The sequence below is a fragment of the Salmo salar genome, chromosome 03 (genome assembly GCF_965601325.2).
Source record: "Salmo salar chromosome 03, fSalSal1, whole genome shotgun sequence".
Lineage (NCBI taxonomy): Eukaryota > Metazoa > Chordata > Actinopteri > Salmoniformes > Salmonidae > Salmo > Salmo salar.
In genome coordinates this window covers 6,535,647-6,558,081 of record NC_138293.1, presented here as the reverse complement: position 1 = coordinate 6,558,081, position 22,435 = coordinate 6,535,647, and the positions used below count along the sequence as shown (strand labels likewise).

Below are 22,435 nucleotides of genomic sequence, written 5' to 3'. Positions count from 1 at the left end.
TTTTGCTTTCGTTGTAAAGCCTTTTTGAAATCGGACAGTGTGGTTAGATTAACGAGAGTCTTATCTTTAAAATGGTGTAAAATAGTCATATTTTTGAAAAATTGAAGTAATATCATATCTAAGGTATTTGAATAACGCGCCACAGGATTCAACTGGCTGTTGAGTAGGTGGGACGCAAGCATCCCACCTAGCCCATAGAGGTTAAGCATTACAAAACTGATATTAGATCAAATAAACCTCACATAGCAAATGAGCCATACATTTTTTGTTGTTGACGAAATTCGACACTCATACAAAAACTCCTTGCTTAGTGGGCGAAATAACCAACAAAAAACACCACATGCTGGATGAAGTTGGGCCTCTCTCTTCCTCTCTGACCACATGATGCTTTGCTATCCTGCCAACGACAGATTTTCCGCCGAGTTGGGCCTCCCTCTCTCTCTCTGACTATACCCTGCTCAGTCTCAAAAGGGTTGTACTCTCTGGGTGTTTGCGCATTTTTTCAGAACATCAATCCCTTCTTCCCTGAGAATTACCAATAAAATACTTACTGCACCCCCTAGTGATCAGCCCAAGATGCCAGCTTCACACATACCACCCTTTGTTTCAGTTTGAGAAAGATCCTGCTTAACACACTATCAGAATGACATCTTCATCTCATCAAACAACTAAAACTGGAGCAGGTGTCACTCAAGTTACCATCTACTCTTGTTTCAGTAGAAATGTCAGATGTTCCGTTATCGCTAGACTCTGTCAGAGCTAAAACATCCACATGGAATTTACGCCACTGGTTATGATAAACCAAAGCTAAATTGAATTAGTCCAACAAATAATACTCTCTTTCCTCCAGCATTTTCACAAGGTCCTTTGCTGTTGTTCTGGGATTGATTTGCACTTTTCGCACCAAAGTACGTTCATCTCTAGGAGACAGAACACGTCTCCTTCCTGAGCGGTGTGACGGCTGCGTGGTCCCATGGTGTTTATACTTGCGTACTATTGTTTGTACAGATGAACATGGAACCTTCAGGCGTTTGGAAATTGCTCCCAAGGATAAACCAGACTTGTTGAGGTCCACATTTTTTTTCTGAGGTCTTGGCTGATTTCTTTTGATTTTCCTATGATGTCAAGCAAAGAGGCACTGAGTTTGAAGGTAGGCCTTCAAATACATCCACAGGTACACCTCCAATTGACTGAAATTATGTCAATTAGCCTATCAGAAGCTTCTAAAGCCATGACATAATTTTCTGGAATTTTCCAAGCTGTTTAAAGGCACACTCAACTTAGTGTTTGTAAACTTCTGACCCACTGGAATTGTGATACAGTGAATTATAAGTGAAATAATCTGTCTGTAAACGATTGTTGGAAAAATTACTTGTGTCATGCACAAAGTAGATGTCCTAACCGACTTACCAAAACTATAGTTTGTTAACAAGAAATTTGTGGAGTGGTTGAAAAACGAGTTAATGACTCCAACCTAAGTGTATGTAAACTTCCGACTTCAACTGTATAAGAAAGCTCAGGAAATATTTGTTCTTTTTTTCGGACACATACACCTTGTATGGGTTACCTTCAGATGAGTCCCGTGACATTTGTGGGGAGAAAACCATTGTGTTCGGGAGAGTCTTCCCTTTCCACAGTGGGGTCATGTTAGTTTGTAACCCAAACGGTTCGGACGCTAAAGACATTTCTGTGAGAAGGCAGATTTTCAGGATGTCTCACGGTCTCACAAACACCGCTGTAGCTCGGACAGCTTCCACCACAGATGGGATGTCTCATGGTCTGACAAACACAGCTGTAGCTCAGCCACCTTCCACCGACAGATGGGATGTCTCATGGTCTGACAAACACAGCTGTATCTCGACCACCTTCCACTACAGATGCGGAAGGTCGACATGGGAGGATACAGTGGATTGAGACGCAGCCCATGCAAAAACAGGTATCTCAAACTTAAAATTAGGAATTTTGATGGGAATTTTTGTATTCATTTACTTAGATTGAAGCTTAAGGATGAATATAATTAAATATTTACATTTGGATTTTGTCGTATTATGAATAAGATATTTATAAAATATAATATCCAAAAGGTAAACGTTTATTATTAATATCATGAATTTGGCATCCTATCTATAGGACTAAATGGTAGCCACTTCTAAAGAATGAATGACAGTAAACCTACACGATGGATTCATGTCCTTTATGCAAATCAGATATCCATGTAGCATGTACATAAACCCAACCTCACTCCGAATTGGCTTTCATTTTTTTGTAAAACAAGTTAGAAGAGTTACTTTCAACTATTCAATGTTATTAAGGTAGCGACACACATGAGTATGGAAGTTGATCAGTATCCTCGTGTTGACGTGATAGCTCAGCAGAAACCAACACAGCTTGTTTCCAAAGCTAAGCAGTGTACACAGATGTAGACATCTGGATGGTAGACTCATTCTCACCGAAGTACATCCTCCAATATATATCAGTAGGAGTCCCTGTTCAAGCAGGAATTGTTGGAATGTGGCTTCAGATTTTATTTCAATATCTCTTTATTTAGGTTGATGGCATGATGATGAAACAATGACATTGATTCAAACGTACCGTTTTTACCGTCAACATTGAAACAAGGTCTTATAAAATATGTCTAATGAAATATGAAATTCCACATAATTGATTAAATACATGATGAAATACAGATGTTGATTAAACATTGAGAATATGGAAAAAATGTATAAAATATGATGAAAATGTGACGTGGATCTGATGTTGCATGTTCAACGTATTTACAACATGACATAAATTGTGTTGAAATTTCCACGTAGATTCTACCTGTGAATTCATTTTTCATGAAATTTCCTACGCAATTTCAACACACATAGTTTTGATGATTATGTTCAATTAGATTGATGTAACAACCTGTTACTCAGGGCTGTGAGGGTTACAGGCATGGAGTGAGTTCAGCTGTAACACTTCCTACACAGACAACAGATAGGAGGAGATCTGTGGGATTAACCAGAGATATTTATTTTAACCTTTATTTAAGTCATTTAAGAACAAATTCTTATTTACAATGATGGCCTAGGAACAGTGGGCCTTATTCAGGGGAAGAAATACAGATTTTTACCTTGTCAGCTCAGGGATTCAATCTAGCAACCTTTCGGTTACTGGCCCAACACTCTAACCACTAGGCTACCTGCCGTCCCAGATAGCTGCAGACCAATCTACATAAACCCCACAGCAGCACATACAAAAGGGGAAACACAGACACATCACAGGGGGTATGAATCTTTAGCATCCAATTAGAACTACCAAATATGATGATGAAAGGAAGTCCAGTGGCATGAAGTGGAAGAAGTTGGAGATCGATGAAACTTGGCCGATATTCTGCAAATTTTCACATCAAAATGAAACATTCGATCTCAGTACAGTTTTCTGTACTCAAAACTAGAATCTGTTACGAACGGAGTTGACAAAGTTTTGAAGACTTGACCCTTTGCCAAAGTAAATTTTTAAAATAAAAATAGCCTTGTTTAGAACGGCAAATTGAGTTATTGCACACAGGCACTTCACACAATAGGCATTACCTATTGGAAATATGCAAACGCATGCTAAAATGCTTTAGCTCCAGCTCCTTGCTTGTTGACGCTAAATAAATAAATCAAAATAAATCTTGGTTTAGTTACCAGTAACCCCTCTCTCTCTCTCTGTGTGAGAGAGAGAGGGGAGAGGGAGCGAAAGAGAGAGAGAGAGAGGGGAAAAGGGGATACCTTGTCAGTTGCACAACGAAATGTGCATTCCGCATTTAACCCAACCCCTCTGAATCAGAGAGGTGTGGGGAGTTGCCTTAATCAACGTCCACATCATCGGCGCCTGGTGAGCAATTGTTGTTGGGGGTTACCTGCCTTGCTCAAGGGCAGAACGGCACATTTTTTCCCACCTTGAGAGAGATTATTCCACCTTGAGAGAGATTGAGAGCTAAGGAGGGAGGGAGAAGGCAGGGAGAGAGCGCGAGAGAGACTGAGAACCCCAAACAATGCATGCAGAGCAGAATCAGGACTTTTCCAGCTAGTTATCTAAATCCAGAAACTTCTATAGCCACCTAAAACGAAGCAATGCCCACAAATTCCACCACAAAGCCCTCAACTACAGAGAGATTAACATAGAGAAGAGTCCCCTCAGCCAGCTGGTTCTGGGGCTCTGTTCACAAACACAACAGGCCCCACAGAGCCCCAGGACAGCAAAACAGTTAGACCCAACCAAATCATGAGAAAGCAAAAAGATAACTATTCGACACACGGGAAAGAATCAACCACTTGGGGCTCCCGAGTGGCGCAGCGGTCTAAGGCACTGCATCTCAGTGCTAGAGGCTTCACTACAGACCCTGGTTTAATTCCAGGCTGTATCACAACCAGCCGTGATTGGGAGTCCCATAGGGCGACGGACAATTGGCCCAGCGTCGTCCGGGGTAGGCCGTCATTGTAAATGAACATTTTGTTCTTAACTGATTTGCCTAGTTAAATAAAGGTTAACAAAAAAAACTGAGCAAACTAGAATGCTATTTGACCCTAAACAGAGAGTACACAGTGGCAGAATACCTGATCACTGTGACTGACCAAAAATTTAGAAAATCCTTGACTATGTACAAACTTGCTGAGGCTCTGTGGGGCCAAACTGTCCTGGGGCTCTGTGGGGCCTGTTGTGTTTGTGAACAGAGCCCCAGAACCAGCCTTGCTGTTGAGAGAGGTTGCCATAGGCAGATCTGGCTCTCAAGAGAAGACAGGATGTGTCCCCTGTCCACAATGTGGAAACTGAGCTGCACTTCCTAACCTCCTGCCAAATGTAAGAGCACATTCAAAACACATATTTCCCACAGATCACACAGACTTACAAATAATTTGATAACAAATCCAACATTGATAAACTCCCATATCTGTCAGGTGAAACACTACAGTGTGTAAACACAGCAGCAAGATGTGTGGCTCATTGCCATGAGAAAAGAGCAACCAGTGGAGCACAAACAACATTGTAAATACTACCAATACTGTTTATTTATCTTCCCCTACTATTCCTACGACAACTAAAACACGGATAAAATAGCACTTTATATATATTTTTGAAACCGTTTTGAGTGCTATGTTTAGTGTTTATTTCTAATAGTTTGTTGATGTTAAATGTGTTTCTTCTCACCTTTGTTTATTGTTTATTTCACTTGCTTTAGCAATGTAAACATATGTTTCCCAGACAAATAAAGCCCTTTTGAATTGAACTGAAATTGAGAGGGAAGGAGAGAGAGAGAAAATGAAAAAAATGATTTGTCTTAAGTTATTTGATTCTGTCATTACTCCAATCCTTCCATATGGCAGCAACGTTTGGGGCCCCCTTTCCAATTTAAAATATGAACCCCCCCCCCAAAAAAATGTACACCAGGAATTTTGAAAAAAATATTCCTGGTCTGTCATAATATAATAGAGACAGTAGATCTATCTCCAGATTATGTCCTGGTCTGTTATAATATAATAGAGACAGTAGATCTATCTCCAGATTATACCCTGGTCTGTTATAATATAATAGAGACAGTAGATCTATCTCCAGATTATGCCCTGGTCTGTTATAATATAATAGAGACAGTAGATCTATCTCCAGATTATGCCCTGGTCTGTTATAATATAATAGAGACAGTATATCTATCTCCAGATTATGCCCTGGTCTGTTATAATTTAATAGAGACAGTAGATCTATCTCCAGATTATGCCATGGTCTGTTATAATATAATAGAGACAGTATATTTATCTCCAGATTATGTCCTGGTCTGTCATAATATAATAGATCTAGCTCCAGATTATGTCCTGGTCTGTTATAATATAATAGAGACAGTAGATCTATCTCCAGATAATGCCCTGGTCTGTTATAATATAATAGTGACAGTAGATCTATCTCCAGATTATGCCCTGGTCTGTTATAATATAATAGAGACAGCAGATCTATCTCCAGATTATACCCTGGTCTGTTATAATATAATAGAGACAGTAGATCTATCTCCAGATTATGCCCTGGTCTGTTATAATATAATAGAGACAGTAGATCTATCTCCAGATTATGCCCTGGTCTGTTATAATATAATAGAGACAGTATATATATCTCCAGATTATGCCCTGGTCTGTTATAATATAATAGAGACAGTAGATCTATCTCCAGATTATGTCCTGGTCTGTTATAATATAATAGAGACAGTAGATCTAGCTCCAGATTATGTCCTGGTCTGTCATAATATAATAGATCTAGCTCCAGATTATGTCCTGGTCTGTCATAATATAATAGAGACAGTAGATCTAGCTCCAGATTATGTCCTGGTCTGTTATAATATAATAGATCTATCTCCAGATTATGCCCTGGTCTGTTATAATATAATAGAGACAGTAGATCTATCTCCAGATTATGTCCTGGTCTGTCATAATATAATAGAGACAGTAGATCTAGCTCCAGATTATGTCCTGGTCTGTTATAATATAATAGATCTATCTCCAGATTATGTCCTGGTCTGTCATAATATAATAGAGACAGTAGATCTACCTCCAGATTATGTCCTGGTCTGTTATAATATAATAGAGACAGTAGATCTATCTCCAGATGATGTCCTGGTCTGTTATAATATAATAGAGACAGTAGATCTATCTCCAGATTATGCCCTGGTCTGTTATAATATAATAGAGACAGTAGATCTACCTCCAGATTATGTCCTGGTCTGTTATAATATAATAGAGACAGTAGATCTATCTCCAGATTATGTCCTGATATGTCATAATATAAGAGAGACAATACCTCCCACCATGTCTTACACATTAGCCCTTGTAGATTTCATGCACCAATTGTTGCTCTTTGTTTTCTTTTTTTGATGTGTATTATTTTCCATGTATAATTGTTTTTGTTGATATATATATATATATATATATATATATATATATATATATATATATCTATATATATATATATATTTATATTGTTCATTTATTTAATACTTTACTGTCACGTCCTGACCATAGAAAGATGTTATTTTCTATGGTAGAGTAGGTCAGGGCGTGACAGGGTTTTTTCCCTATGTTTTCTATTTCTATGTTTAGGTTCTAGTTTTGTATTTCTATGTTGGGGTTTTGTTTGGGATGATCTCCAATTAGAGGCAGCTGGTCCTCGTTGTCTCTAATTGGAGATCATACTTACGTAGGGGTTTTTCCACCTGGGTTTTGTGGGTGATTAATGTTTGAGTTGTGTATGTTTCACCTCTGCGTCACGGTTTGTTGTTTTTTGTCTTTCAGTTTATTTATGTATTGCATAGTTTCACAGTGTAAATAAAAATGTGGAACGACACACACGCTGCAGTTTGGTACTCTCATTCCTACGACAACCGTGACATTTACATACATTGATTTGGGAACAGTGGCAACCACCCATTTATGCCAATAAAGCATTTATTGAATTGATATGAGAGCGAGAGAGAGAGAGAGAAGGAGAGATGTGAAGATGATCATTGGATGTCTGGGAATGTGGACTCATCAGAGGTCTGGATTAGATTGGCTGGAGTGTGTGTGTAACTGTGTGTGAGTGTGTATATAAGTTAAAGTTCACAGTTTGTAAGGGACAGCATTGCTCAATATCAATTCTTGAATTTTTGTTTAGTAAGAATCAAATAAACATCGATTTTTATCCTACCTTGATTACGGTTTGCAACACCTAGAGATGAAGCATTAGCTCGATCTGTGTAAAGATGGGAGAGGTCATATAAGTGACAGTTACTTTATGCTATCAGATAGTTCATGCTGGATTAATTGAATGCACTCAGACAGCATGCACAGGTCTCTTACTGAAGTCCTAGGCCCTGTTTATACCTGCCACTAACATGCGTCCTTTGCCCACTGCTTTTATCCCAATCTTTACATTTATAAAAATCAGTTTACAATGCGTCTTTGAATCGTTTACATCTGTCTGTAAATGTGGGCAGGATCAGAATGTGGGCATTATCCGAACACAGGACACATGTTCGCACAAGGTATATATGAGGCTCTAATAATGCTGTATGTACATGCATGACTTGTATAGAGAGTCAGGGACACTGAGTAGCAGCGTGTGTAATCTCCATCAAAATACTCTAGAGTCATATTCCATTGTGATACCAACTCCAGATGTAGGATCTTAATCTGAGCCAGTTTGCTACAGCAGGAAAATAATCCTGAAGCAACAGGAAAAGTGAATCATTATGTGGATTATAATTCATGGACATTTTTGTAGGGGTCAATACATTTTCTCATAAGCGAAAATCCAGTTAGAAATTTCACAGTCGAGCCTTTTTAAATCTCAAATTCACTACAAATGTTAAATGTCCTACATTGCGGGAAGGTTCTCCTACAACAGGGTGATCAAATTAAGATCCTATATCTGTATGAGGCACATAGGCAATGGTTTGTACTTTAGTGAGTTGGATCTCAAAGTAGTAATGACTTCTTGCATGCAACATGAGTGAGAAGACATTTTGACCGGCAGCAGAAGCAGATCTAGCTAAAGGATGTTCATCGTCGAGGTGTAACCTACACTGTTTGTGAAAATAACCAATTTAGGCATTGATTCAATCAGATCAAGCGTTAACCCGAGAGAGCCGACACACGCATGGCTGGTGTTTTGGCATGTAGACGGTGGAACTGCGTTAGAGCTGTCAAATTGAGGACTCCCTAGTGGCGCAGTGGTCTAAGGCATCGCATCATGGTGCTAGCTGTGACACTTGTGATTCTGGGTTAGAGTCCAGGCTCTTTCGAAGCCGGGCCACGACCGGGAGACCCATGGGGCGGCGCACAATTGGCCCAGTGTCGCCGGTGTAAGGGGAGGATTTGGCCAGCGGGCTATTCTTGTCCCAACGCGCACTAGCGACTCCTGTGGCAGTACACGTTGACACAGTCACCAGGTGTACGGCGTTTCCTCCGACACATTGGTGCTGCTGGCTTCCGGGTTAAGTGGGCATTGTGTCAAGAAGCAGTATAGCTTGGTTGGGTTGTGTTGTGTTTCGGAGGACGCACAGCTCTCGACCTTCGCCTCTCCCGAGTCCGTACGGGTGTTGCAGCGATGAGACAAAACTGTAACTACCAATTGGTACCACGAAATTGGGGAGAAAAACAGGTAAAAAATTATAATACGTTTTTTTTAATAAAGAGCTGTTAAATTGGTGAGCGGCTGTGGTCACAAAGCCACACGCTTGTCACGAAGCCACACACATCCCACAAAACAAACCTTCCAGTGTTCCACCTTGTAACACGGCTACATGGGATTATTACTAATGTGACTCAGTGCAGGTATAACGCTGGTAGGTATAATGCTGGTAGATATAATGCTGGTAGGTTTAATGCTGGTAGGTATAATGCTGGTAGGTATAACGCTGGTAAGTATAATGCTGGAAGGTATATAACGCTGGAAGGTATAACGCTACAGGTATAACGCTGGTAGATATAATGCTGATAGGTATAACGCTGGTAGGTATAACGCTGGTAGGTATAACGCTGGTAGGTATAACGCTGGTAGGTATAATGCTATAGGTATAACGCTGGTAGGTATAACGTTGGAAGGTATAAAACTGGTAGGTATAACACTGGTAGGTATAATGCTGGTAGGTATAATGCTGGTAGGTATAATGCTGGTAGGTATAATGCTGGTAAGTATAATGCTGGAAGGTATATAACGCTGGAAGGTATAACGCTACAGGTATAACGCTGGTAGATATAATGCTGATAGGTATAACGCTGGTAGGTATAACGCTGGTAGGTATAACGCTGGTAGGGCGGTATAACGCTGGTGACGGGGGTATAACGCTGGGCCGGTAGTACGCGGTAGGTAAACGCTGGGTTCGCGGTAGGTAAGCCGGTGGTCGCGGAAGGTATAACGCTGGTAGGTATAAGCGGAGCGCTGGTAGGTGCGGGGTATAACGCTGGGAACGCGGGGTATAACGCTGGGGGCTGGTAGGTATAATGCTGGTGGACGCGCTAGGTAACGCTGGGGCGCTGGTAGGTATAACGCTGGTAGATATGCGGAAGGGCGGAGGGCTGGAAGCGGTAGGTAACACTGGAACCGGGGTCCGGGGTGAATGCTATAGGTATAACGCTGGTAGGTATAACGCTGGTAGGTATAACGCTGGAAGGTATAACGCTATAGGTATAACGCTGGTAGGTATAACGCTGGAAGGTATAATGCTGGTAGGTATAACACTGGAAGGTATAATGCTGGAAGGTATAACACTGGAAGGTATAACGCTGGTAGGTATAACGCTGGTAGGTATAACACTGGTAGGTATAATGCTGGTAGGTATAATGCTGGTAGGTATAATGCTGGTAGGTATAACGCTGGTAAGTATAATGCTGGAAGGTATATAACGCTGGAAGGTATAACGCTACAGGTATAACGCTGGTAGATATAATGCTGATAGGTATAACGCTGGTAGGTATAACGCTGGTAGGTATAACGCTGGTAGGTATAACGCTGGTAGGTATAATGCTATAGGTATAACGCTGGTTGGTATAACGTTGGAAGGTATAACGCTGGTAGGTATAACACTGGTAGGTATAACGCTGGTAGGTATAACGCTGGAAGGTATAACGCTGGTAGGTATAATGCCGGTAGGTATAACGCTGGAAGGTATAACGCTGGTAGGTATAATGCTGGTAAGTATAACGCTGGTAGGTATATTGCTGGAAGGTATAACGCTGGAAGGTATAACGCTGGAAGGTATAACGCTGGAAGGTTTAATGCTGGTAGGTATAATGGTGGTTGGTATAACGCTGCTAGGTATAACGCTGGAAGGTATAACGCTGGTAGGTATAACGCTGGTAGGTATAACGCTGGTATGTATAATGCTGGAAGGTATAATGCTGGTAGGTATAATGCTGGTAGGTATAATGCTGGTAGGTATAACGCTGGTAGGTATAATGCTGGTAGGTATAACGCTGGTAGGTATAACGCTGGTAGGTATAACGCTGGTAGGTATAACGCTGGTAGGTATAACGCTGGAAGGTATAACGCTATAGGTATAACGCTGGTAGGTATAACGCTGGTAGGTATAACACTGGAAGGTATAATGCTGGAAGGTATAACGCTGGTAGGTATAATGCTGGTAGGTATAACGCTGGTAGGTATAACGCTGGTAGGTATAACGCTGGTAGGTATAACGCTGGTAGGTATAACACTGGAAGGTATAATGCTGGAAGGTATAACGCTGGTAGGTATAACGCTGGTAGGTATAACGCTGGTAGGTATAACGCTGGAAGGTATAACGCTAGCAGGTATAACGCTGGTAGGTATAACGCTGGTAGGTATAACGCTGGTAGGTATAACGCTGGTAGGTATAACGCTGGAAGGTATAACGCTGGTAGGTATAACGCTACAGGTATAACGCTGGTAGGTATAACGCTGGTAGGTATAACGCTGGAAGGTATAACGCTGGTAGGTATAACGCTGGTAGGTATAACGCTGGAAGGTATAACGCTGGTAGGTAACGCTGGTAGGTATAACGCTATAGGTATAACGCTGGTAGGTAAAACGCCGGTAAGTATAACGATGGTTGGTATAATGGTGGTAGGTATAACGCTGGTAGGTATAACGCTGGTAGGTATAACGCTGGTAGGTATAATGCCTGTAGGTATAACGCTGGTAGGTATAACGCTGGTAGGTATAAAGCCTGTAGGTATAACGCTGGTAGGTATAATGCTATAGGTATAACGCTGGTAGGTATAATGCTGGAAGGTATAACGCTGGTAGTTATAATGCTGGTAGGTATAACGCTGGTAGGTATAACGCTGGTATGTATAATGCTGGAAGGTATAATGCTGGTAGGTATAATGCTGGTAGGTATAACGCTGGTAGGTATAACACTGGAAGGTATAACACTGGAAGGTGTAATGCTATAGGTATAACGCTGGTAGGTATAACGCTGGTAGGTATAACGCTGGAAGGTATAACGCTATAGGTATAACGCTGGTAGGTATAACGCTGGAAGGTATAATGCTGGAAGGTATAACACTGGAAGGTATAACGCTGGTAGGTATAACGCTGGAAGGTATAACGCTACAGGTATAACGCTGGTAGGTATAATGCTGGTAGGTATAACGCTGGTAGGTATAACGCTGGTAGGTATAACGCTGGAAGGTATAACGCTGGAAGGTATAACGCTACAGGTATAACGCTGGTAGGTATAATGCTGGTAGGTATAACGCTGGTAGGTATAACGCTGGTAGGTGTATAACGCTGGAAGGTATAACGCTGGTAGGTATAACGCTGGAAGGTATAACGCTGGTAGGTAACGCTGGTAGGTATAACGCTATAGGTCTAACGCTGGTAGGTAAAACGCCGGTAAGTATAACGATGGTTGGTATAATGCTGGTAGGTATAACGCTGGTAGGTATAACGCTGGTAGGTATAACGCTGGTAGGTATAATGCCTGTAGGTATAACGCTGGTAGGTATAAGGCTGGTAGGTATAAAGCCTGTAGGTATAACGCTGGTAGGTATAATGCTATAGGTATAACGCTGGTAGTTATAATGCTGGTAGGTATAACGCTGGTAGGTATAACGATGGTAGGTATAATGCTGGTAGGTATAGCGCTGGTAGGTATAACACTGGAAGGTATAATGCTGGTAGGTATAATGCTGGTAGGTATAACGCTGGTAGGTATAATGCTGGAAGGTATAATGCTGGTAGGTATAACGCTGGTAGGTATAATGCTGGGGTAGACATAACGCTGGAAGGTATAACGCTGATTTAATAGCTCCAATGCAATTACACCTCTCCACATCACCTAAATAAGAACAATGAAACTGCAATGCAGTTGTCCATTATCGCTGGTTTATTTATTTAAATGTTTTGTTTTACTTACGCACTGGTCCATGACTGCTATGGATACCTTTGGAGAAGAAGAGTGGAAGAGAGGAGGTAAAGATAGAAGGAAGGAAACAAAGAGAGAAAGAGAGATGATCAAAGAATGTCCACAGCTTTTATCTTTACCCCTTAAAATATATTGTAGTAGAATAGAAAACAAACACAACATTTATCTTCAGAGATTCATTCACAAAGATACATAAAAAATACATTAAAATATCAAAAGCAATAGAAGAAGAGATTGAAATGGGTTTTTGAGCAATTCTTACAACAGCTTCCTTTCGTGTTTGGCATTAATCAACCACAAACCCTTGGCTTTTATCTTAAGATTGTCAATCTCTTTTCAGAGACTTTCCAGCTTTTGCCACTCCAAAATGTTCACTGATTAGCAGCAGTGGGCCAACAGACAGAGACAGTGAATCAGGGACGCGACACTGCATGAGCCTAACACCAAGTACTCGTTCCCGATGGGCCTAACACCAAGTCTTCCTTGTTGATGGGCCTAGCACTGCTTTCAAATGGCAAAGCGTCAACAGAATCAGAGGCAAAGCAAGGAATTGCAGTCTTCTGCCAAAATCAACAACTACACTCTGCCAAAAGAGTTTAGTTCTTCTGGAATGGGTTAGAAAAACAGAAAAACAAAGCTAGGACTTCATACACAATGCTTTAACGTTTGGTAAAATAGCACTAAAACTATCCCTGGCTCTACTAATATCGCTATCCTTACAACTATCGCTATCCATACTACTAACCCTATCCCTACTACTTTCCCTATGCCTAGTACTATGCCTTATCACTAATACCATCCATGTCCCTATCTCTACTATCACTATCCTTACTATTAAACCCTAAACTACCCCTAGTGCTAACACTATACCTAGCACTATCCATATCCCTATCTCTACTACTATCACTATCCTTACTATTATACCCTAAACTACCCCTAGTACTAACACTATACCTAGCACTATCCATATCCCAACACTACTACTATCTCTATTCCTACTACTATCGCTATCCCTACTACTAACCCTAACACCCTACTACAAAAATAAAAAATGCCTGAAATGTATGCATTCACTACTGTAAGTCGCTCTGGATAAGAGCGTCTGCTAAATTACTAAAATGTAAATGTAAAATGTACTATCACTACTACTATCCCTATTCCTATGCAAAGTACTATCCCTATCACTACTACTATCCCCATTCCTACTGCTATACCTATCCCAACTGCTATCCCTATCCCTAATACTATCCCTATCACGACTACTATCCCTACTACTATCCCTAGTACTATTCATGTCCCTAGTACTATCCATGCTACTATCCCCATCCCTACTACTACCCCTATCACTAATAATATCTCTATCACTACAACTATCCCCAACCCTTCTACCATCCCTATCCCGAGCACTATCCTTATCACTTCTACTATCCCTATTCCTACTACTATCCCTATCCCTAGTACTATCCCTATCACTACTACTATCCATATTCCTACTACTATCCCTATTCCCACTACTATCCCTATCACTTCTACTATCCCTATTCCTACTACTATCCCTATCCCTAGTACTATCCCTATCACTACTACTATCCATATTCCTACTACTATCCCTATTCCCACTACTATCCCTATATGTACTACTAGCACTATCCCTACTACTATCACAATCACTACTACAATCCCTATCCCTACTGCTATCCCAATCTCTACTACAATCCATATCCCTATTACTCTCCCTATCAATACTACACTCCCTATCCCTACTGCTATCCCTACTACTATTCCTATCCCCACTACAATCACTACTACAATCCCAATCCCTACTACTATCCCAATCTCTACTACAATCCATATCCCTATTACTCTCCCTATCAATACTACAATCCCTATCCCTACTACTATCCCTACTACTATTCCTATCCCCACTACAATCTCTATTACTATCCCTATCCCTACTACAATCCCTGAAACTATCTCTTGGCATACTACTACCCCTACTACTATCACTACTACTAGTTCTATCAAACCCGTTCTTCGATTGTATTAGTTCTATCAAACCCGTTCTTTGGTTCTATTAGTTCTATTAAACCCATTCTACAGTTCTATTAGTTCTATTAAACCCATTCTACAGTTCTATTAGTTCTATTAAACCCATTCTACAGTTCTATTAGTTCTATTAAACCCATTCTATAGTTCTATCAGTTCTATCAAGCACATTCTATAGTTCTATTAGTTCTATCAAACTCATTCTACAGTTCTATTAGTTCTATCAAACCCATTTTACAGTTCTATTAGTTCTATCAAATCCATTCTACAGTTCTATCAGTTCTATTAAACCCATTCTACAGTTATATTAGTTCTATCAAACCCATTTTACAGTTCTATTAGTTCTATCAAACCCATTCTACAGTTCTATTAGTTCTATTAAACCCATTCTACAGTTATATTAGTTCTATCAAACCCATTCTACAGTTATATTAGTTCTATTAAACCCATTCTACAGTTCTATTAGTTCTATCAAACCCATTTTACAGTTCTATTAGTTCTATCAAACCCATTTTACAGTTCTATTAGTTCTATCAAACCCATTCTACAGTTCTATTAGTTCTATTAAACCTATTCTAGAGTTCTATCAGAATCCAACTCCAATGCTTCCTAACTTCTAACCCTACCTCATTCCACAGGATGACTTCACCACGTAAACATTAATCCACAAGGTGTACCTGCTTTTCTCTCCACCTAACTTCCTGTCACGGCGACCCACCATGTGGAAGAAACATCAGGAGGATTTGTATGCACTGATGAAGGTCACTTTGCCACAATAACTTTTAAATGTGCCTCTGCAAGTGTGAGAATGCTCTCTGTTTCTCTCCAGTTTCACACCTAGTTTCACACACCTTGTTTGGTATGCAGTAGATTATCACAGTTTCAAGGAACCTTAACGTTGAAATAGAATGGACTATGTCTTATATGTCTATATTCTGGTCCGTGCTTCAGCCCTTGTATTGTGACAGCTCTGGTCCCCCAGCAACAAGAGCCTCACCTGTCTTTGAGGTGTTACATGGTGGGTCACATACTGTACATCTATGCATATGAATTTGAAATATGCAAAATGTATTACCCCCCCTGTCTGTTACTACCTAGGAGATTAATTACTATTGTGATTAAAGAGGAGGACTTTATGACAGATGAGTGTTATTAGACTATAATTAAATTCTGCACTTTCAGCAAATTTGTCTTCATATGTAGGACCGTATGTTTAATATCCTAGCAAGAGATATGAGCCGTTGCGTTCCTTGCTGAATGGGGGGGGGGGGGGGGGGGAATTGAACACCCCCCCCCCCCCCCCCCATGTTGTTGGCAATTTATGTGTGTCCCAAATGGCACCTTATTCCCTACATAGTACACTAGCAGGGCCCATAGGGCTCTGGTCAAAAGTGTAGAGAATAGGGTGCCATTTGGGGCTTAGCAATAGTCTCAGGTTTCTCTTATGAGAGAATAACAAATAACTCAAAATCAAAAGACAAAAGCCTTCAAACTTCCACATCTGTGGGGGGAGTGTAATATCATCACATTACTTTATTATTATGTAATAACGTCAGGGTGTCATCCGCACCATTATTGCATTCTTTGTTTCTGCCAAACGAGTGTGTAATATTGCTTTTGAAATGGAGGATATGGAGACTGGGTCTGGGGTTTCATCAGTTCAGTGCAGATGCGTCCGAATGTCGGCTGTTTTTAATAACGCCCTGTCAGTCAGAGAGAGTTGAGCTAGCCGGCTGGTCTCAGAACTGGAGGAGCTTGGGAGGAGCGCAACGCAGGGGGGGGGGGGGGGGGAAATCAAGCAATATCGCATTGGAATGCACACACAGGCAAGGACCCACCAACATATACACACACACAAATATGCTGCGTACACACACACACACACACACACACACACACACACACACACACACACACACACACACACACACACACACACACACACACACACACACACACACACACACACACACACACACACATCTCAAGGAAGGATTGCCTCAAACACATGCAGAAACTACAAACACATAAAATGTAAAGAGGCTACCTTATGTGTAAGGCAACAGTACACCGCTAACACCATCAAACACTGATAGCACGCCACCAGCATCTTTATTGCCGTACAGACTCCCAGCTATGTTTGATTCATTAGGAAGAACATAGGGCCTCCCACCATTCTGCCCAGTGTTGGACTGCTAAAGCACCTTATTCCTCAGTGTTGGGCTGCTATAGCACCTTATTCCTCAGTGTTGGGCTGCTATAGCAACTTATTCCTCAGTGTTGGGCTGCTATAGCACCTTATTCCTCAGTGTTGGGCTGCTATAGCAACTTATTCCTCAGTGTTGGGCTGCTATAGCAACTTATTCCTCAGTGTTGGGCTGCTATAGCAACTTATTCCTCAGTGTTGGGCTGCTATAGCAACTTATTCCTCAGTGTTGGGCTGCTATAGCAACTTATTCCTCAGTGTTGGGCTGCTATAGCACCTTATTCCTCAGTGTTGGGCTGCTATAGCACCTTATTCCTCAGTGTTGGGCTGCTATAGCACCTTATTCCTCAGTGTTGGGCTGCTATAGCACCTTATTCCTCAGTGTTGGGCTGGCTATAGCACCTTATTCCTCAGTGTTGGGCTGCTATAGCACCTTATTCCTCAGTGTTGGGCTGGCTATAGCACCTTATTCCTCAGTGTTGGGCTGCTATAGCACCTTATTCCTCAGTGTTGGGCTGCTATAGTACCTTAGCCCTCAGCTAGCCTCCCTGGTGTTAGCCTGGTGTTAGCCTAGCATTATGGGTAGCCCCCTACCTTAGGATCTGAATATCAAACTGCAAAAACCCATATAACAGCAAATACCTTCTGGTAAAAATATTACAATGAAGTACAGGATTTTTCAACAATGTGATTTCTATGGAAGAGGGGAAAGCTACTTACAGATGTTAGCAGTTCCTTTGGGAATGGGCAGGTAGGACCCGACGCTCCAAGGTCGTCCGTGGTAGTGTCTCTTACAGCGGCCGCAGTCTGGTCCTGTTGTGTTGTGTTCACACTCACACCCCAGCTTCCCCTTGTCTTTGTCAAACACACAGCTGTTGGAGTGTAGGTTACACTTACACCTGAGGAGGGAAAACACTAAATCAGATTTATTTCACAAATTATCTGATCTTCTACAATAACAACACTTTTAATCAAGAGGGGAAACAGCTGTTGGTGTGCAGTGCAGGTTGCACTTCAACTGAGGATGTAATAATACATGGTATTATTCATACCAAAGGCTGGGGGTTGGTGCTTCTAACCGGACTGCAGTGCTTACTCCTGGAGAACAGTAATATGAACTAATTTATTCACCTGAATAAAATGTGACTGGGGAGCTAACACAAACGTTCACGTCTAAGACAAGGTTACTCTTCATGCCAATGTGTTTTCAACGTATCACCTCAGGTTACACAATATTTCACTGAGCCCTTGCTGTGGAGCATTTTGCCCATTTTATGATTTAATAGTGTGTATATTAGTACTCCGGTACTTGATTAGATCAGACTAAAATGGAAGAGAGAGAGAGAAAGGGCATTATTATTCCACTCCTAAAACCAGAGCTCATTTGGCTAACCTCCTGTGGAGGGAACAGCACATCAAATATGGTCAGGATAGTGACACTAAAACAAAAGGCAACTCTGTGTGCATCCCAAATGGCATCCTATTCACAATATACAAAAAAGGTTCCTGAAACTAAAATGTTTCTACAGCTGTCCCCATAGGAGAACCGCTTGCTATAGACCTCCCTCTGCCCCCAGCTGTGCCCTCGACACCATATGTGAATTGATTGCCCCCATCTATCTTCTGAGCTCGTGCTACTAGGTGACCTAAACTGGGACATGCTTAACACCCCGGCCATCCTACAATCTAAGCTCGATGCCCTCAATCTCACACAAATTATCAATGAACCTACCAGGTACCACCCCAAATCCGTAAACACGGGCACCCTCATAGATGTCATCCTAACTAACTCGCCCTCCAAATACACCACTGCTGTTTTCAATCAAGATCTCAGCGATCACAGCCTCATTGCTTGCATCCGTAATGGGTCTGCGAGCAAACGACCACCCCTCATCACTGTCAAACGCTCCCTAAAACACTTCTGCGAACAGGCCTTTCTAATCGACCTGGCCGGGGTATCCTGGAATGACATTGACCTATTGGCTATTCTTTAAAAGTGCCTTCCTCACCATCTTAAATAAGCATGCCCCACTCAAAAAATTTAGAACTAGGAATAGATATAGTCATTGGTTCACTCCAGACCTGTTTGCCCTTGACCAGCACAAAAACATCCTGTGGCGTTCTGCATTAGCATCGAATAGCCCCCGTGATATGCAACTTTCAGGGAAGTTAGGAACAAATATACACAGGCAGTTAGAAAAGCTAAGGCTAGCTTTTTCAAACAGAAATTTGCATCCTGTAGTACTAACTCAAAATGTTCTGGGACACTGTAAAGTCCATGGAGAATAAGAGCACCTCCTCCCAGCTGCCCACTGCTCTGAGGCTAGGAAACACTGTTACCACCGATAAATCCACTATAATTGAGAATTTCAATAAGCATTTCTCTACGGCTGGCCATGCTTTCCACCCTGCTACCCCTACCACGGTCAACTGCCCGGCACCCTCCACAGCAACCCGCCAAAGCCCCCAACATTTCTCCTTCACCCAAATCCAGATAGCTGATGTTATGAAAGAGCTGCAAAATCTGGGCCCCTACAAATCAGCCGGGCTAGATAATCTGGACCCTCTCTTTCTAAAATGATCTGCCGAAATTGTTGCAACCCCTATTACTAACCTGTTCAACCTCTCTTCGTATCGTCTGAGATTCCCAAAGATTGGAAAGCTGCCGCGGTCATCCCCCTCTTTAAAGAGGGTGACACTCTAGACACAAACTGTTACAGACCTATGTCCATCCTACCCTGTCTTTCTAAGGTCTTCAAAAGCCAAGTTAACAAACAGATTACCAACCATTTCGAATCCCACCGTACCTTCTCCGCTATGGAATCTAGTTTCAGAGCTGGTCATGGGTGCACCTCAGCCACGCTCAAGGTCCTAAACGACATCATAACCGCCATCGATAAGAGACATTACTGTGCAGCCATATTCATCGACCTGGCCAAAGCTTTCGACTCTGTCAATCACCACATTCTTATTGGCAGACTCGACAGCCTTGGTTTCTCAAATGATTGCCTCACCTGGTTTACCAACTACTTCTCTGATAGAGTTCAGTGTGTCAAATCGGAGGGCCTGTTGTCCGGACCTCTGGCAGTCTCTATGGGTATGCCACAGGGTTCAATTCTCGGGCCGACTCTCTTCTCTGTATACATCAATGATGTTGCTCTTGCTGCTGGTGATTCTCTGATCCACCTCTACGCAGACAACACCATTCTGTATACTTCTGGCCCCTCTTTGGAAACTGTGTTAACTAACCTCCAGATGAGTTTCAATGCCATACAACTCTCCTTTCGTGGCCTACAACTGCTCTTAAACGCAAGTAAAACTAAATGCATGCTATTCAATCGATCACTGCCCCCTACCTGCCCGCCCGTCCAGCATCACTACTCTGGACGGCTCTGATTTAGAAAACGTGGACAACTGCAAATACCTGGGTGTCTGGTTAGACTGTAAACTCTCCTTCCAGACTCACATTAAGCATCTCCAATCCAAAATTAAATCTAGAATCGGCTTCCTATATCTCAACAAAGTATCCTTCACTCATGCTGCCAAACATACCCTCGTTAAACTGACCATCCTACCGATCCTCGACTTCGGTGATGTCATCTATAAAATAGCCTCCAACACTCTATTCAACAAACTGGATACACTCTATCTAACAAACTGGATGCAGTCTATCACAGTGCCATCCGTTTTGTCACCAAAGCCCCATACACTACCCACCATTGCGACCTGTACGCTCTCGTTGGTTGGCCCTCGCTTCATACTCGTCGCCAAACCCACTGGCTACAGGTTATCTACAAGTCTCTGCTAGGTAAAGCCCCGCCTTATCTCAGCTCACTGGTAACCATAGCAGCACCCACTCGTAGCACGCGCACCAGCAGGTATATCTCACTGGTCACCCCCAAAGCCAATTCCTCCTTTGGTCATCTTTCCTTCCAGTTCTCTGCTACCAATGACTGAAACGAACTGCAAAAATCTCTGAAGCTGGAGACTCATACCTCCCTCACTAGCTTTAAGCACCAGCTGTCAGAGTAGTTCACAGATCACTGCACCTGTACATAGCCCATCTGTAAACAGCCCATCTATCTACCTACCTCATCCCCATACTGTTATTTATTTATCTTGCTCCTTTGCACCCCAGTATCTACTTGCACATTCATCTTCTGCACATCTACTATTCCAGTGTTTACCACTATTCCAGTGTTCATCATGGCCTATTTATAGCCTTAACTTACTTTTTTGAACTCACTGTAGATAGGCTTTTTGTTTTCCTTTATTCTACTGTATTATTGACTGTATGTTTTGTTTATTCCATGTATAACTCTGTGTTGTTGTATGTGTCGAATTGCTATGCTTTATCTTGGGTAAGGTTGCAGTTGCAAATGAGAACTTGTTCTCAACTAGCCTACCTGGTTAAATAAAGGACTTGTTCTCAACTAGCCTACCTGGTTAAATAAAGGTGAATTTTCACGTAAGACAATTTCCAGAGGGTTCTACCTGGAACTGTGAAGGGTTCTCCTATGGGTGAATAACCCTTTTTGTAACCCTTTAACTCTGGTCAAAAGTAATGCAGCAGTCTGTCTGTCTGTCTGTCTGTCTGTCTGTCTGTCTGTCTGTCTGTCTGTCTGTCTGTCTGTCTGTCTGTCTGTCTGTCTGTCTGTCTGTCTGTCTGTCTGTCTGTCTGTCTGGTATATATTACGGCCACATTACCACTACAACAGCAGTATATTATGACATATATTATGACCATATTACCACCACACCAGCAGTATATTATGACATATATTATGACCATATTACCACCACACCAGCAGTATATTATGATATATATTATGACCATATTACCACCACATCAGCAGTATATTATGATATATATTATGACCATATTACCACTACACCAGCAGTATATTATGATATATATTATGACCATATTACCATCACACCAGCAGTATATTATGATATATATTATGACCATATTACCACTACACCAGCAGTATATTATGATATATGTATTATGATCATATTACCACCACACCAGCAGTATATTATGATATATATTATGACCATATTACCACCACACCGGCAGTATATTATTACATATATTATGACCATATTACCACCACACTAGCAGCATATTATAATATATATTATGGCCATATTACCACCACACCAACAGTATATTATGACAAATATTATGACCATATTACCACCACACCAGCAGTATATTATGACCATATTACCACCACACCAGCAGTATATTATGACATATATTATGACCATATTATCAC

The 22,435-nt window shown here is 41.5% G+C and overlaps 1 protein-coding gene across 1 annotated transcript in view; it reads right to left on the bottom strand.

Annotated features, from left to right (window-relative positions):
• Positions 1-22,435, bottom strand: part of LOC106596915 (netrin-G1) — a 221,065-nt gene that overhangs the window by 25,507 nt on the left and 173,123 nt on the right. The window contains exons 4-6 of the mRNA XM_045714452.2: positions 17,871-18,049; positions 12,890-12,916; positions 7,696-7,740 (exon numbers count right to left, since the gene is read on the bottom strand). Of these exons, the coding sequence (XP_045570408.2) occupies positions 7,696-7,740; positions 12,890-12,916; positions 17,871-18,049 (251 nt within the window). The remainder of the gene's footprint in view (positions 1-7,695; positions 7,741-12,889; positions 12,917-17,870; positions 18,050-22,435) is intronic.